The sequence below is a fragment of the Cervus canadensis genome, chromosome 25 (assembly GCF_019320065.1).
Source record: "Cervus canadensis isolate Bull #8, Minnesota chromosome 25, ASM1932006v1, whole genome shotgun sequence".
Lineage (NCBI taxonomy): Eukaryota > Metazoa > Chordata > Mammalia > Artiodactyla > Cervidae > Cervus > Cervus canadensis.
The window spans coordinates 1,737,685-1,753,402 of NC_057410.1; the positions used below are offsets into that span (position 1 = coordinate 1,737,685).

At 57.9% G+C, this 15,718-nt stretch overlaps 2 protein-coding genes across 2 annotated transcripts; both read right to left on the reverse strand.

The window, feature by feature from the left end:
- Positions 1 to 133: 133 nt before the first annotated feature.
- Positions 134 to 2,735, reverse strand: NDUFA4L2 (NDUFA4 mitochondrial complex associated like 2). Its single transcript, XM_043446953.1, has 4 exons — positions 2,314 to 2,735; positions 1,857 to 1,945; positions 986 to 1,046; positions 134 to 866 (listed from the first exon to the last, which is right to left on the reverse strand). Exons 1-4 carry the CDS (start codon positions 2,368 to 2,370, stop codon positions 810 to 812), a joined length of 264 nt encoding a protein of 87 aa, XP_043302888.1. The 5' UTR covers positions 2,371 to 2,735; the 3' UTR covers positions 134 to 809.
- A 5,896-nt stretch (positions 2,736 to 8,631) lies between these two features.
- On the reverse strand, positions 8,632 to 14,763 carry STAC3 (SH3 and cysteine rich domain 3). The gene is made up of 12 exons (XM_043446951.1): positions 14,568 to 14,763; positions 13,814 to 13,874; positions 13,286 to 13,553; positions 12,944 to 13,041; positions 12,658 to 12,730; positions 11,700 to 11,797; positions 10,299 to 10,365; positions 10,068 to 10,117; positions 9,714 to 9,799; positions 9,479 to 9,530; positions 9,264 to 9,401; positions 8,632 to 9,086 (listed from the first exon to the last, which is right to left on the reverse strand). Exons 2-12 carry the CDS (start codon positions 13,871 to 13,873, stop codon positions 8,988 to 8,990), a joined length of 1,089 nt encoding a protein of 362 aa, XP_043302886.1. The 5' UTR covers position 13,874; positions 14,568 to 14,763; the 3' UTR covers positions 8,632 to 8,987.
- Between the last annotated feature and the right edge of the window lie 955 nt (positions 14,764 to 15,718).

Consider the following 15,718-nt stretch of genomic DNA (forward strand, 5'->3'; position numbering starts at 1 on the left):
TGGGCCAGGTGGTGATTCCTCTCCCTCAACGTGTTCCTCATTTCCTTCCCACCACCACAAGGACCCCCAAGGCTGCCTCCCCCTCTCGTTCTGATCAGAGGCGACACCAGACGTGATTAGCAGGCGCAGCAAATTCAATTTGTTAAATGAAATTGTATTTTGCCCACGGCTGCTTCTGTTTGATCCCTGGGGACCGAGGGAAGTCGGGGAGGGGTTGGGGAGGCCCAGGTGTGAGGCGGGAGGGGGTGCCCGTTGGTGCGGGAAGCGGGAAGCAGTGCAGGCCCTGGAGGAGCAAGCCGCGCCGTCCTGAGCGCAGGTGCCTCACCCCACGCTGGCTGGACTGTCAGCGCCGAGCCCGGGCGAGCCCAGCGAGCCAGAGTAGCACCGCCCCCAGGCTGGCGCCAGGGAGCCTGTAGCCCGGGCTAACGTGGGGCCTGCCACGTCATTTGGCACTCAGGCCCCTGCTGGTCTTGTCTCTCACGTAGGCCACGCTCGACACGTAGCGTGCACCCCGCCCTCCGAAGCCAGGGTAACAGGGCAGAGGGGCTGGCTGGGCCTTTGGGGTTAGGCTACTCCCTGCCCTGTGACTGCACCTCCCCCTCGTGGGACTGAGGCTGAGGGTCAGAGGCGCTTCCGCTGCTGGGAGCGAGGGAGGGGTGGGGCTGCCTCCCCTCCTCGTGGGAACCCGGCCGAGTAAGCAGAAGCTGGACGGGGTGGCTAGCGGGGCGCCTCGGGGTGGAGGGTGGAGAGTGGAAGGAGTGAGGAGGCTGGTTGCTGGTGGTTCCCGTCGGCTGGCGCTGCAGCCTGGCTTAGAAGTCTGGCCTGTCTTTCTTCAGCTTCTTGTAGTCAGTGGAAACTGCAAGGAACTGTGGGGAGAAAGGGGGTCGCACTGAGCCCCGGGCTTCCCTCTGCTGGGGTGGGAGGTGCCCAGCTGGGATCAAGAGGCCGCGGTCGGAGGTGCAACCCGAAGGCCGCTGGGAGGTACCTTGTATTGGTCGTTGGGGCTCAGGCGGTTCCAGGGCTCCGGGTTGTTCTTTCGGTCCCAGCTGTGGAGACGGGGGTGGGGGGTGGGGTGGTTAGGGTTTCCTCTCTGGGAGCTAGGACTCCGGAGCCTAAGGGGACCCACAAGGTCTGTGCCCCTATTCCAGCACCCTCCATCCTCCCGGGGGATGGGGGAGTGTGCATTTCCCAGAAACTGAGAGCGGAGGGGGCACTTTCGTGGTCCCTGACAAGTGAGGCAAGAAGGCTGTCACCGTTGTCAGCGTGGGGCCAGGTGGCAGACTTGACAGCCTGGCCCGAGGACTCCCACCTGTTCGGCACCACCCTAGGCTAGCCCCGCAGAGCTGGGCGGTGGGAATCAGGGAGAAATGCCAAGGTCCTGGGGTTGCAGTGATGTGCCTCGAATTCAGACAATGCCATGGGTGCTCCTGCCTCTGGCGGACCCTCCATTCCCGCCGCCTCTGGCGCAGCTTGGAGTCTCCGCGCTCCCCTGGTTCCAAAGGCGACCCCAGCAGCTCACCCGGCCACACCCCCAGCGCTTGGGCAGCGAGATAGAGGTACCCAAAGGCCGCCAGCGGCCGGCAGAGCGGCGTCGTCATGGTAACGCGGCCGGGAGCGGTGCTAGTTCCGCAGCCCAAAGCCGGCAGAATCTCCAGCTACTGAGGGTGGGCCGGAGAGGAGGCGCGGGGGGGGGGGGGGGGGGGGGCCTCCCAGGTCAGGAGCAGGCTCCAGTCCCGAGATGTCACCTGCCCGGGAGTCCCCGCGAAGACCATCATTCCCATCATTCCTGAGAGACCTGTGCATTCCTGTCCCATCTTGCCGCACCCAGGACCCCTTCCCCCAAGCCCGGCCTTTACCAGACGTCGGGGCTGCGCAGGGCGAGTCGCAGCAAGTAGAGCGCAGCGCTGCCCATGCCCAAGCCGATGAAGCCGATCATCGGGATGAGCTGCGGGAAGACAGAAAGAACTTTCTTTCAGGGACAGCCCCCTCCCGATCGCCTTTTACAGGCTTTTCTGTTCGGCCAACCCTCACCCCACCCCATCCCAGGTCTGGCGCTGCCTCCCTTTGGGGAGAGAGGACCTTCAGCCTCCCACCACATGTCCTGCCATGGTGTCCCTCAACCTATAGCTAATCTGTTGGAGGTGGATTCAAGGGACACGAGGACATATTGTAGGGATGGATTGAGGGCACTGCAGAGAAATACTAGGAGCTTTGGGGAAACTTGGCAATAGGAAGGGTACAGGGAGATTTCGGGGCTGCCAGGGCATCTAGAGAGTTAGAAGGTAGAATCATGGCTCCTGGGACCAAACTTACCGCGGGATGTCTCTTGATCTGCCGGTAGAAGCGGGCTCCGAGGCTGGTTCCCGCCATAGCGCCTCTCCAGTGTCTGCTCCTCTCCAGCGGCCCAGAGCCCTTGCTCCTCCTGGGGTCCCGCCCCTCTCTGGGGAGGGGTCAGCCCAGCCCAGCCTGGCCCAGCCCCGGCAACTTCATCAGACTCACCCCAACCCCCATCTCTCTCCTTATTGCAGTTCCAGGATGGGCCAGGAAGAGAATTGTTGGGGAGCAGGGGGATTTCTGCTCATCCACTCCCCACTCCAAGGGGTCCGACCCTGGCCCTGGAGACATTATCATGCTTTGGGCTGGTCCAAGGGAGAGGCCTCCCAGACTCTAACTGAGAGACCGACTGAGGGGGATCCTGAAGTGGGAGGAGGGACTGAGCACAGGACAGGCAGACGGACCTGAGTAAAGTGCAGCTGCGGGGTGTTCGCGGGGGTGGGGTGGGATGGGGGTCAGGGACACGAGAGGGCCTCTGTAATGCTTCCCTGACATCCCTGGAGCCACGCAGGAGCCAGCAGGGCCGCCTCCCTCCAAGAACAGGGGGGCCCAGCCGCTCGAGTCCTGGGGGGGCTTCTCCAACTTGTGTCACGGTTAGCCTGGAAGGATGTGGAGGCCAGGGGAGCTGGGCATTATCTCAAGCCTGGCTCAGCATAGAGCAAATCAGGTGGGTAAATCTGGGGGTTAAGAGACTTCCTTCCTCTACCTACCTCGGGTATCCACCCCAGGAGACCACTTCTGCCTCTGACTGTGATGGAGAGAAAGAGAATGGAGTGCAGGAAACCGGAAGAAAGAGAGAAAAGATGTTGGAAGAGGAAAGAGAACACAGACAGAAGCTGGAGTGACTGCGTCCCGCCGCATGATCAACTCGGCGCGTCTGTGCCATCAGGTGAGACGCTCTGCTATCTCTGCCGCTGCCTTTGGGGAACTGGGGTTCTCGGGAGCGCCGCAAGAGCTGAGCCCTAACCACCTCTCCCCATTCCAGGCTAACCCCCTCCCTCCCCTACTGCTGTCCTGGCAGCCGATTCCTATAAGAGCGCTCCCAATTCTTCCCTCCCAAGCCTCGCGGTGCCCAGGCAGGGGCGAGGCGTGCCCCCGCGGCGGTGCCTCTCAGAGTACCGAGAGGGAGGGGACCCTGAGGGCCCCCTGCTTTCCCCTCCCACGCCTGATACCTCCCCCACCTCCTGCGCTGACAAGCGCGGCTGTAATTAGGCTGCGGGGTCCCGAGCTCCCCGCCTCCCTCCGGCGGATAATGAGATAAAGTGTCAGAGACAGGGCGAGAACAAAGAGACAGAGACTCGGCGCTTACGCGTGTGGGGGGCGGGGCGGGGGCGGGGGCCTGACGGGCTGTCGGAGGCTGGCGCAGCTCAGAGCCTGGCCCCCAGTACCTGCACTTCCAGGGCCGCGTCAGGGGCTGGGCTGTCCTGTCACCCCTGCCCCGTAGCCCTCCAGTCTCGGGGGCTAAAAGTCAGTCCTGGAGCTGGAGCTCGAGGGGACGCACAGCTGGGCTGCGCATCTGACTCTCGCGGCACAGCTGGAGCGATAGGGACGTCTGGCTCTGGGGCCGCGCCCCTTTGCTTCTTGGGCGCTCACCTTCCTTGCAGGGCCCTTTCTCTGAGACCCGGTGATCCGCGCCTCGCGCATTCCGGGCCCTCCGCCCGGCTGTTTTCCTGGCAGCCCCGGTGATCCTCCTGCCTTGGGCCTCCGCCCTTGCTTTTCAAGTTTCTTACTACGTTATAGCCTCTGCCTCTCCGGGACTCCTTGACCCTTCGTCTGCTTCTGGCACTTGTCTCCGACCCCTTGTCGGTGACCCTATTTCCTAAGGCTCCTCCCGTCTCTGGATCTTCGTCCCTGGGGCCGAACTGAGACCCAGAACTCCTTGAGTTCCAGATCTCATTTCTTCCCACCAGAAGGACTCAGGCTACGCTGACCGAGCAGACAGAAGTCATTAGCCGGGGATTAGGCGTGGCCAGGGGCGGTCGGGGGTCCCTCTGGGACCTGTCTCAAACCTAACCCACACAGGACACTAATCCGCGTTCTGGTGCAGCTGAACTTCAAAAGCAGCTGGACTCGCGGGAGCGAGCAGGCCGTGGGGCCAAGGGCGCGGGCGCCCCCTGGAGGCGGAGGTGCTCTCAAACTCTTAGGGGCGGTGCCTCGGGCGCCCCCTATCGGGCCTTAGCGGCCCTGCGCCTCGCGGCTTTCGAGCAGGGAAGTCACTGCCAGGAGTGTGGGTGCCGCCCGCCGGCCGCTCTCGCCACTCCCGCCGCCAGGGCAGTGAGTCCAGCAACTTCCACTCATCTGTTGTGAGGAGGGGCCGAGGGGAGGGGAAAAGAGGGGACTCAGAAGCTCCCACTTCGCCAGCTGCGGGCATCCCAGGTTCAGGCTGGCTCCTCTTGCGGGGCTGGGCGGCCCCAGGTGCCCAGGGCTCTGTCTCAGCGCCGAGACTCTTCTCTGCCCTCTGATCCTACCTTCCCCAGTGGGATCTCTGCCTCCTCTCCAGGCCTTATCACTGTCTCTGTCTGCCCTCCCATTCTGTCTCTACCTCCGCAGCTCTCTACCTGCCTTTGTCCCCCTGCATCTGTTTCTCTGCATCCCCCTGCGTTTGCTTCTCCTTTCCTCTGCATCTACCTCGCCGTGTCTCTCTCTATAAATGCCTCCCTCTCTGTCACTCTTTCTCCCCCCTCCCATTCCCTGGTTCTATTCCTATTCTCTGGCTTGCTGCCCCTGGGGGTCTGCAGCGGTCCAACGGGACAGCCCCCGGGCACCTCGGGGCTCTGCCCAGGGTCCCCTTCCCGGTCACCTCCACGCGCCCGTCACCTTGGCGCAGACTCCGCTTTCCCTCTGCAGCAGTGGGGCGTGGAGGGGGCGCTAGCGAGGGAAGACACAGTGCCCGGCATCTGCTCGGGAGCCCCGGGGCCCCTAACCCCCCTCTGCCCGCTATTAAGGGCGCCGGGTCCCGAGGCTCTGAGATGATCATGGTTGCATTGGCCAGACAGCCGCGGAGCCCGGAGCCTCACAGCGAGCGAACCATCTAGACAAAGGCGCCCGCGCCATCTGTTTATGCAAAGCGCTCTCCGCTGGGGACCCCGGCGTCCCGGTGCCTGGCCCGGCTCTGGGCACAGGGTCATGAGCTCGCAGGAGCTGCGGCTGCAGCCCCGCCGCGCTGCGGCTCCCCCACTCCCCAGCACCCAGAGGGGCCGCGGGGCGAGCGGAACGGAGGGGGGCGGAGGGTGTTGATGTGATTGGAGCGGACGCGGCTGTTTCTTCAATAATGGATGGAGATGATGCGGACGGCGGAGCCAAGCCCGCCCGGAGAGGAGAGAGGAATAGAAATGGGGAGAGGTAGGGGCGGGGGTGGGGGGTGGGAAACTCACCCTGGCGAGCGCACACGCGTGCGCTCACACACACACACACACACACACACGAGCGTGCGTGCGTCACACTGTCATTCGAATACACGCCGCCGCGCGGCTCACACCCAGGCACACGCCCACGCACTGTCACCGACACACACCTGCAGGCAGAGACGCCAGAGCAACACACTCACCAGAGGCTTTTCCTGGCTCTCACATCACACGGCCCTGCAGGCAGAGGCGCACGGAGATGCCCACACGCGGGGCACACGCAGGCGTGAAGAATGCACAGACACGTAGACACATCAAAGCACATCTGCCCATCTGACACCCAGGGACTAGGACAGCCAAAACCCTCAAAGGGTGGGGCGGCGGAGCAGAACAGGGACAAGACACACGGTGGCCCAGACACGCACCAGGGGCACGAGTTCCCGGGGCACACACACCAACACACACACACACCCGGGACTCTGATGGACACGCCTCACACCTCCAGGGTGGACATAGACCCTGCACAGCAGGGGCACAGAGGCACCCCTCACACACCCAGAGTCTCACACCCACCCATGCTGATGCTGCTGCCTCTGCCCTGCGGTGGTGAAGTGTGGCAGAGAGGTCACTGGGATCCCCAAAGAAGGCCTTGTTAGTCTAGCCATGTAATGAGGTTCTGATGACAGGAGATGCCTGGGGCTGCGGACACTGAGCCACTGCTTAACTGCCTACAAACTTCCTTTCCCGGCCCCCAGAGCCAGTGGTGTGGGCCTTAGCCCTCTCTGGCTACAGCCAACCCTGCTGGCTTCAACCCCCAAAGCTGAGGGAGAGGCAGGAGAGCCATAGAGGGGGATCAGAGGCTGCAGAGGGAGACTGCCAGGATCCCCAACAGGGCCAGGAGGCAGGCTCACACCTGGTGCTGCCCAATCGTCTCACTTCAAGGGGCACTTTTCTTGCTCAGAGCCAGGGGGCCCTGGGGAGGGGTAGGATGTTGGTTATCCTGGACCCTCCTTACCCGACCCCTCCTTCCGTCTGCTTTCAATTCAGTCAGCTCCTTGGCCCAGACTTATGACCTTTGCAGCCTGAGGCAGCATCATCCATCACCCAGGCGGCTGCTAGTGGGACTGAGGGGCTCTGGGGGCTCACGCAGGGTCGCTGGCCCTCCCGCCTCCATCTCTAGAGACCTGCTCTCTGCCCGCGGGCCAGGGCTCAATGGGCGGGGCAAGTACTGCGGGGAGGGTGTGACCAAGGGGCTCAATTGCTATAAATGGGCCTTGTGTCCCCACCCCTGATAGCCCAACACCCTGTCCTTCCAGCGCGGCACAGCCTTCCCGCTCCTCCCGCCCTCCCTCTCTCGGGCCCTTTGCTTAATTTCCTATTAACTGCTGATAAATCCAATTAAACCGCCGCTCTAATTAGGGACAGCTGCCGGCTCTGGGTGGAGGGGGAGGAGGGTGCCCCCCCCGCGAGTGTAGGGGGAGAGAACAGCAGCTCTCTCTGCTTCTCGGAACCCCCACACCAGCATTGCCGCCCAATGAGCCAGTAAATTGGTTTTGCTTCAGCATTGTGGGGGGTGGGCTCTCGAGGATCTTGGGGAGCTCTGGTTTTGAGTCCCTTAGACCGCTTGATGAAGAGTTGCGACCCAAGTCCGAGCCGTCCCTGCTCCCTCCGCCGTTTGGTGATAGGTGGATCCTGAGGAGGGATGGGGGCAAAAGGTTTGATTTGTTTGCGGCCGTGGAGAGGGGCCTGTGATCTGCTCCCGTTCCAGCCCAAGTGCGGTTCAAAGGGGCTGCCTGACTCTTCATTATGACCCCGCCGCCTCCCTGAGGCGTCCCGGACAATCAAGGGCAAAGGGAACAGGAAGCCGAACCAGGTTCTGAGACGAGTCTTCTCGTGTGCTTCCCTACCCCCAACGCACCTCAGCCTTCTGGATTGAGGGGGGGCGCTCCCGTCCTGGGCCCTCCTCTTCCCCAGCCCAGCTGAGCCTCTGCCCTCCCCCGCTGCCAGCAGCAGATGGTGCCCGGGCTCCCGCTGCCAACCTTGCTAGGCGGTGCCAACCTCAGGCCTGGCAGACAACAAGCAGACTAGAAGAGGATCTCTTGGCTGGCCAGGGTGACCCTCCCCCACTCGCCATCAAGCTCAAGACCCTCGGCCGGCCTCATTCCCCGGACCGCCCGCCCCAGCTTGCCTCGCTCTCTGTTCCGCTCCCAGGCCCCTAAACTCCTGGGTCTCCTTCAGCTTCCTTTCCCACACCTTCCGGCTCCCGGCCACCTGCCACCGTGACCGGGGCCGGCATATTTGCATATTTACATATGCAAATAATAACATTTGCATACGGCACACCACCGGGGCGGCTCAAAGCTGTCTGCCCCGCGCCCTCTCTCTCGCTACCTGTCGCTAAGGGCTGGGGCGGGGGCCGCGCGGGAGGGGTTAGGCCCCCCGGTCTCGCTAGCTCAGTTCCCGGAGGATTTGAGTAAGTGTTGCCATGGAGACGGCACGCACCCCACCCCCTCCCAGGCCGAGGGTCTCGAGCTTGGAGTCTCCAGTTCTCTCCTCTCCCCCCCACCCCCGCCCATCCCATCCCTCGCACTTCAACCGAGATCTTGCATCGCCCCCTGGCGGCCTAGCTCGGAACTGAGCCAGGGTCGAAAATGGCCAGGGGCTGCCCACGGCGAAATCGCTCAGAGCTCTGGGGAGCTGCCCTGCTACTGGATCCTGCTCCCAGCGGCAGGGGCGCGGGGGCCGTGACCTCAGTCCGACTCTCTTTCTTCACTGACGACAGAGGCCTTGCCGAGCGGACGCGTCTATCTCCCCGCCTCGCGCCAGCCTCAGCCCAGGTGGGTCTCGGGTTACTCGATGGTAGTGAGGGGAGACTGCTGGGGAAGATTCTCCACCCCTTCGGAGGCCTTCTCCTCCCTCTCCCCTCGGCCCCCAGTTAAACAGCAAACTTTTCTTAACTTTTGTCAAAACTTTAATAAATTCGCAATATTCGATGGTGCGTCTCAACCCCCCACCCGTCTCCCTAGTAGAGACGCATTCTTTCTGCCCCCACCCCCTCCCGATTTGGAAAAAAAAGGCTGGGCCTGAGGGTTGCGAGTGAGGCTGCTCCAGGCACCAAGAATCCGACGCCCTCGGCAGGGGAGGGGGACGGGAACCAGTCCCTTCCTGGAAGCCCCGTCACGTTTCGGTGGCCTTCCCAGCCCTCCCCAACCCAGCCTTGTAGTTGCTTTCGCCCCTTTTCTCCCCAACCTCCACTGGGCCTGCCCAGAATGGGGTTTGGGTATCTCCCACTGGCAGGCGTCAGCACGCCTAAATCTCCTCCAGAAAGTCGGTGGGGAACAGCCCCACCTTGCGGCCGGTGTAGACCTTGACGTAGCCGCCGGCTTCATCGCCTTTCTGCACCACAATCTAAAGGATTAAAGGACGGGGGAGAAGAGAAGTCGAGAGAAAATGCAAAAGAGCTGAGCAAGGGAGCCCAGAGCCACGGGGGCCCAATCTAGTCCCATGAATGACTTATGATCTGCAAGGAGTGTAGTTGGCAGAGGAGCCTCTGGGCCTGGTTTTGAGTTGGGGTGCCAGAGCTACCTGGTCCTTCTTGAGTGTGATCTGCCCTATCTCGCGGTTCCCCACGAAGGATCTCGTTACGCGGTGCACACGCTCTCCAGCCCGGACCCGAATGATGAAGTTTGGAGGGAAAAATCCAACCTTCTCCCCTATCTTCCCCTAGAGGAGATGGTAGGAAGAATTAATCTCACAGTCTCGGTTCTGAACTCAACCCGCGTCCCAGCTGAGCCTCTTACCCGCCACCACTCCTCATTGGAGTCATCAATGACTGTGATCTTCTCTCCAGGCCTTGAACAGGAAGGAAGGGGCCTCTGAGATTTAGGGACCTTACGCATTTGGTCTCTTGGCTGTGCCCAGGTCCAGCCCCAATAGGCTCCACGCCCTGATTCCCCCCTTTCCTCTCCCATTGGGCACTGGGCTCCCCCCTCTCCACTCCCAGGACACCCCCACCCCAATCCTAAGGCCTCTCACGGGAAATCCAGATCGTCCTTCTCCAGGGCTTTGAATCGATAGAGGGCCACAAAGTAATGAGACTGCTGGAAGCCAGGCTGCTTGTGCTGAGGGCGAAAGGGGGTGAAGAGTCTCAGGGTTCCTCTGTCCCACACCGAGGCGCAGGCGGCCAAGGCAGGGACGTCTGCCAGACACACTACATTCCACCTCTCTTCTGAGGCCCTGAACTGAGAGGAATGTGTTGGCCATGTGTGTGGGTAAGGTGGTGAAGAAGGCAGGGTGAAGGAGGGCTGGAACCCATGGGATACGCGTGAGTGCTGTCAGACCTGGGCTGGGGAGAGGACCGGGGTCCCCTTAGGGAGAGAAGGTTCTCACTTTGTCATCAGGCGTCTTCTTTTCCGCTTTCTTATCCCCCTCAGGGTTTCCTAGAATGGGAAACGCCGACAAGTTGTCTCTGCTTTTGGACGGTAGCCCTCAGCCCCTTACCTTTCTGTTCCAGGGCCTCTTATCGCCAAACCTGGCATGCCCTGTGGCTCTCCACCCCTGGGGCCACGACTGAGCCCCAACCCTCCTCCATCCCAATGGACGGAGGTGGGTGTTACTCACCATCCTGGGGTTTGCCTTCCTCTGGTCTGGCAGACTCTGGCTCCTCTTCCATCATGGCCGCTAGGGGCTGGAGAGGGTACCAGCATTAGGGAGCTGCTGTCCCGAAAACCCACGCTGCCCTGGCTGTCAAGTCAGTCCAGAGAACTACAGAAGAGGAGCTCAGGTTTGGAAGGAGCCTTGGAAGAAGTATCTAGCCAACCACCTGCCTACTGCACAGACTTGCTCTGAAACATCCTGCTAGGTTACCACCTAAATTGTGCTTGAATGTAGGTGACAGGAAGCTCACTACCTTGCAAAAATCCACGTCTTTTACGTAATGTCTGCTTTTCATAATATTACAGTGTTTAAGAGAAAAACAGGCAGCACAATTTTTGCAATTCCTTTAAGACAATAGAACCTGAGTGGGCTAGCCTCTCTGGAAGCAGTCAGATCACACTGATAGTGCCTTAGAAGTCACGGCTCACTCCACAGAAATCCCTAATTTGCACCCAACCTCCATATCAACTACTTTGAGGCCAGATCTCTAGTTGTGTTTTTGTGCAGTTTTTTTTTTTTTTTTTTTTGATTCAAGAACAGTCAGGTATTTTTTCCTTACAAAAATTTTGGATTATTAGTTCTTGGTCTTTCTTTATAGTCTGTAACATTTTTGAATATATTATTCAGTGTATAAGTTTTCCCTCATAGGTTTTCCTACAAACTTCATGGGACATATCATTTATATCTTCATTTGTAGCAGTGAGAAAAATGTCCATAGGTGAGAACCAAGGACTAAAACATGTCAAAAAGCATCAGAAACCTCCCTATAGCTACAAACTCCCTAAAGGACCAGGATGCTTTGGGTGCTCTCATTCAACTAATTTTACAATCCATCTAACTGTGATCATTATCTACATTAGTCCATCCTTGTTGTCCAGAAAAATATAAGGATATGCTAACAAATCCCTTGCTGAGCTGAATACAAGTCTATTGTATTACCAATCTAGGAAATGAAGGTGCTCTTGGCCACAAGCTTTGTGTCTCAGTTTCCTCATCTTTAGGATAGATGAGTCAGAACAGATTGTCTTCATGGGCCCTTGTGGGGTTCTAGAACGGCATGACAAGTTCGCCTTCCCAAATCCAAAAGCATCGATCGCTTCTGTTGCCTGGCAATGCCAGAGGCCTAGGCCCTAGCCTTTAGTTGAGTTATGGTAGTTAATCTGACAAGTTCAGAAGGGAGTTCCTAGAGCTATAAGGAGATGCTAAACTGAGGCCCTTTAAAGTTTCACACAGAAATTTGTCTGCTGGGTTATGTGCGGTTTTATGGGAAAGGGATCCCTACTTTTGTCAGCTTTCCAGAGAGGAGACAGGACCTGCTCACTGGGGTATCTGGAACGGATCTCAGTAGGAAGATTGGGTGCTCACATTTTTCTTATCTGCCTGTCCCTTTTTCCGTTCTTTGTTTGCCATGATCACCCCAGTGCGAAGAGTTTCAAACACAGGGTCATTGCGATTGGCAGAAGCTAGTTGGAATGGGAGAAGAAAAGAGATATTAGTGGGGAGGCAGAAAAAGACTTGGAGGAAAGTCTCCTAAGTAAGGGAGAGATGGGGCTGAGTGACAGATACCCGAGTGTGTGTGTTTAGCATCAGAAAAGTGTCAGCTGGGTATACCTAGGTCACCAATTTATAAAGAACTCTAAAGACATCACTGGAAATATGATGGAGAAAAATATTTACCAGCACTCCTTCTAGGCTGAGCATTATATGTTGTTAGAAAGACAACTCTACTAGTAAGTTGCTTGGGAGCTGGGGAATGCTCAGAATCACCCTTTTCAAGGAGAGTGGGTCCTTTGTGTAACTGTTGGCTTTTATTCCTCTGAGTGGCCTGTGCAAGCTGGGATAGTACCAGCAGTGGGTTCTTCTTTTTTTCCATCCATGCTCCTTCGCAGAGAGTTCAGCCTCTTCTCCAGATAAAGGTTGAGCAAATTATCAACGAATACATTTTAAAGGGGTGCCAAATTATGAATCTTCCCAGGATGCCCCCAGCTCTTGATCTGGCCGTGAGTCTGGCGTTATTTTTTAATACGGAGATGGGGAGAGTGTAGTTCATGGTTACAAATGGTTTTGCATAGAAAGAGCAGAGTTTGAAGTCAGGCAGATGAAAGTTTCGGTCTTGGTTCTATCTCTTCCTTACCATATAGAGCTAAATCTGACCTCCCCCAGCCATCAAACACGGGGATACTGACTTTGTATCCAAGATGGCTGAAACACTAGATTGAGTGAAAATGATGGGAAATAGACTCTGTTTCAGAATTTGGCTTCCAAATCTGGAGACGGTGCTGAAACCACCTCTAGGCTCTCCCACTCCCTCAGGTTCACTTACAGAGGTCTTTGACACAAGCGTACTGCTGGTTGCTGTAGAGTGGAGAGCTATAGGCCCGATGGAAACCGGGGGGCTGTGGGATTGGACAGGAGACGGCATTAGAGACATAGGGCAGGCCCGGGGCCCCGTCTCTCCCCCGAGTGTCTGCCCCTCCTTGGAGTGGGAGATGGGCTGAGGAAGAAGCAGCAGGGCGATGGGCGGGATGACTTGAGGAGGGGCTGGCAGAGGAGGAAGCTGGCCATGGGTCCGCTCCCTTCTGCTCTCTGGCTGCCCAGAGCCTACTCACGATCTTGCCGAAGCATCTCTGCATCTCCACGTAGGGCTGACAGTGCTCGTGGATGTTGGTTTTGCAGTTCTTACAGCGAAGGCCAAATTTGTTGTTGACTTGGGAGACGGGGAGAAGATCGGGAGAGGTTCCTGACCTGCCCCCCGCCCCCGCCTTTGAACAGCTGCTGCCGCCCCGGCTCTCAGGCCCCTGTCCTGTCTGGGAGCCAGCACTGTCTTGCAAGTACCTTCTTAGAGCCAGGTCTTGCCACAGCCTGTCTGGTAAGACAAACGCTTTTCTCCTAAACCCTCTCCCCCACCCCTGCCTTCAACAGCACACTCCCCACTTCCCTTCGTGACTCACGCACAATCATCCGGGCACAGACATCACAGAACTTGGGCTTCTTGAAGAAATGATCTCTGAATTTGTGAGGTCTGTCATTAACAAGCTTAGGAGGCTCTGGGGGCGGCTCCTCCTCCTCCTCCTCCTCCTCCTCCTCTTCCTCATAGATGTAGTAGATGGGCCCACCTCCAGCTCCCACCGCCTCCCCGTTGGCCTGGGGCTCTGGGGGAAGCTCCATCTCCTTTGTCCCTGTAGACTGCTTCCTGAACAACTGTTTCAGCCGCTGTAGCTGAGGGAGGGAGATCCAGTGTTGAAAGAACTGTCTGGCTTTCTAGAGTAGGTAAGGCTGAGGCTAGCTATACCTTTTTCTACCTGGGACAAGGGCCACACTCCAGGATTAGGAGGTATGGGGGCTGTGGGCGTTGTCGAGCATTTTAACAGTAAGTGAGATTTTAACATATACAAGTGAGATCAATTCAAGCACTTTTCTTCAAGAGCTGCAGGGGCTCCCCAGCTCCCCACACCCGCTGGTCAGAGGCCCAGACTCACCCCACCCTTCCGAGTCTCTGATGGAAAAGAGGAGGACTCCAGCACCTCCTTTTCTGTCATCCTGCAAGAAGTTGGGCCCACCGTGAAATCTCATCCCCAGCTGCCAGTCTTCCCTCCCTTATTCCTGTCCCTTGTAGTAGGGTGGTCCTTGAAGGGGAGGCTTTGTGAGAAATTTGGTTAAAAAGAGATCCTTTCACAGGGTTTATGAGCAGGGTTAAAGCCCGGCAGACTAAAGAACTTCCCAACTAGCTCCTCAAACCAGTCAGCGTCCTTCTGCCCTGAGGGACAACCCAAGTTCACAGCCCCAAGACTTGCACAAGGCTGCATGGTTTAGGGATTTTCCCCTCTGTTTCTCCCGGAAACCTGGGGCAACAGCAATGTGACACACACCTTCCTAGATGCTCTTCCAAGAGGTTAACGTGTGTCCACAGCCTGCGCAGAGGATGGGCCGAGGACCGTGCTCCTCTAGCTCCTGTGAGCCCAGTGCCTAGTTCCCAGCCTGCCTCAGGCCTCAGCTATTTTAAGTTTTCGAGTAATATGAGCCTTTCCTTCCCTTACTGCTCTATTCTCCTGATCCCACCCCCACCCCACCCTCCAATCCTAGCTCTTGTCCTGGAGTGGCATAATAAATTCACTCCTAAAACCCAAACTACTCACAAACAAGGAGAGAAATGAAGAGGCTGAACAGACTATGGATTGGGGAGGCTGGGGTGAGCAGTCCTCGAAGTGGAAAGAGGATGAAGAGGCAACTTACGTTCGGGATTCCCTAAGTCAGCTCACAGCCTGCGGAGGAGAGAGGGAGCCCCTGTGGTCTTGATGGTGGTGCTGGGGGAGGACTGGTCGTCTTCCTTGGGGGCTAAGCCCCCCAGTACCCTCTGTACTCACACCGGCTACCCAGACGGGGTTTGTAGACTTCCTAGCCTCTTGCCTTGGTGTCAGAGCTGAAATGACAGGTCTAGAGGAAAGTGGACAGCTGAGCGACAGAGCTGACACGGAGAAACCGGACACGGGGCGGGCTGGACCCTAACTCCTCCCCGCCCCCGAGCGCTGCTGCCTAGTTTTTCTTCTATGGTGTGCAGGTCAGAACTGGCTAAATTCAGGAAGGCACGGTGTCCGTACTGCATACTCATGTGCGTGAGTTTCTTTTTTTTTTTTTTGGTTGCTCCATAATAGCTTCTGGGATCTTAGTTCCCTGACTAGGAATCGAACCTGGGCCCAGTGAAAGCTCGGAGTCCTAACCACTGGACTGCCAAGGGATTCCCTCATGAGAGTGACTTTAAATAACTAGAGGTAAAGATGAATTATAAACAGCCTTCTTCATCCCCTTATCCCAAGGTCCAAACACCTCCCCAGTTCTACTCTCTCTGGAATCTAGCTTTCAACCTCTCAGCCACTGTCTTCTTGTGGCCACGTGTTTTTATACCCTCAAGCACTGATCTAGCCTCCAATCTTTAGGAAGCAAAGGGCTTGGAAACTGGTGAGGAAAGGAAAATTTGAATTTTCAGAACTCTTCAAAATCAGCTGATTGCTTTTCCGTCCACGGGAGGCTGGAGGAGCGGCTTGTGGCTCTTCTGTGAGGGAGTGGACAGCATGTGGTACTGCTCTGTTCCCTCCAGCTGGCCTCAGAGATACCTGTCCCCTGTTCCCCTATAATCTTGTCCTCGGGGTGAACGGAATTCTAAAAGCTATTTTAAAGAGCCAGGCTGGGACTTCCATTTGAGAGGTTCTGGGGGAGTGAGGTCTAATGACCACATAGAGATGGTTCTGTCAGTGTTGGACAGGAAGCAACAGCTGTCACGCAGGGAGTCTTTGTCACCTGTAAGTGATGTGCCCCTTTCCCATCTGCAGGCTCCTGGAGGTAGGATGCCCAAGCCTCACGCTTCCTTCATCATTCTGATTCCCCCC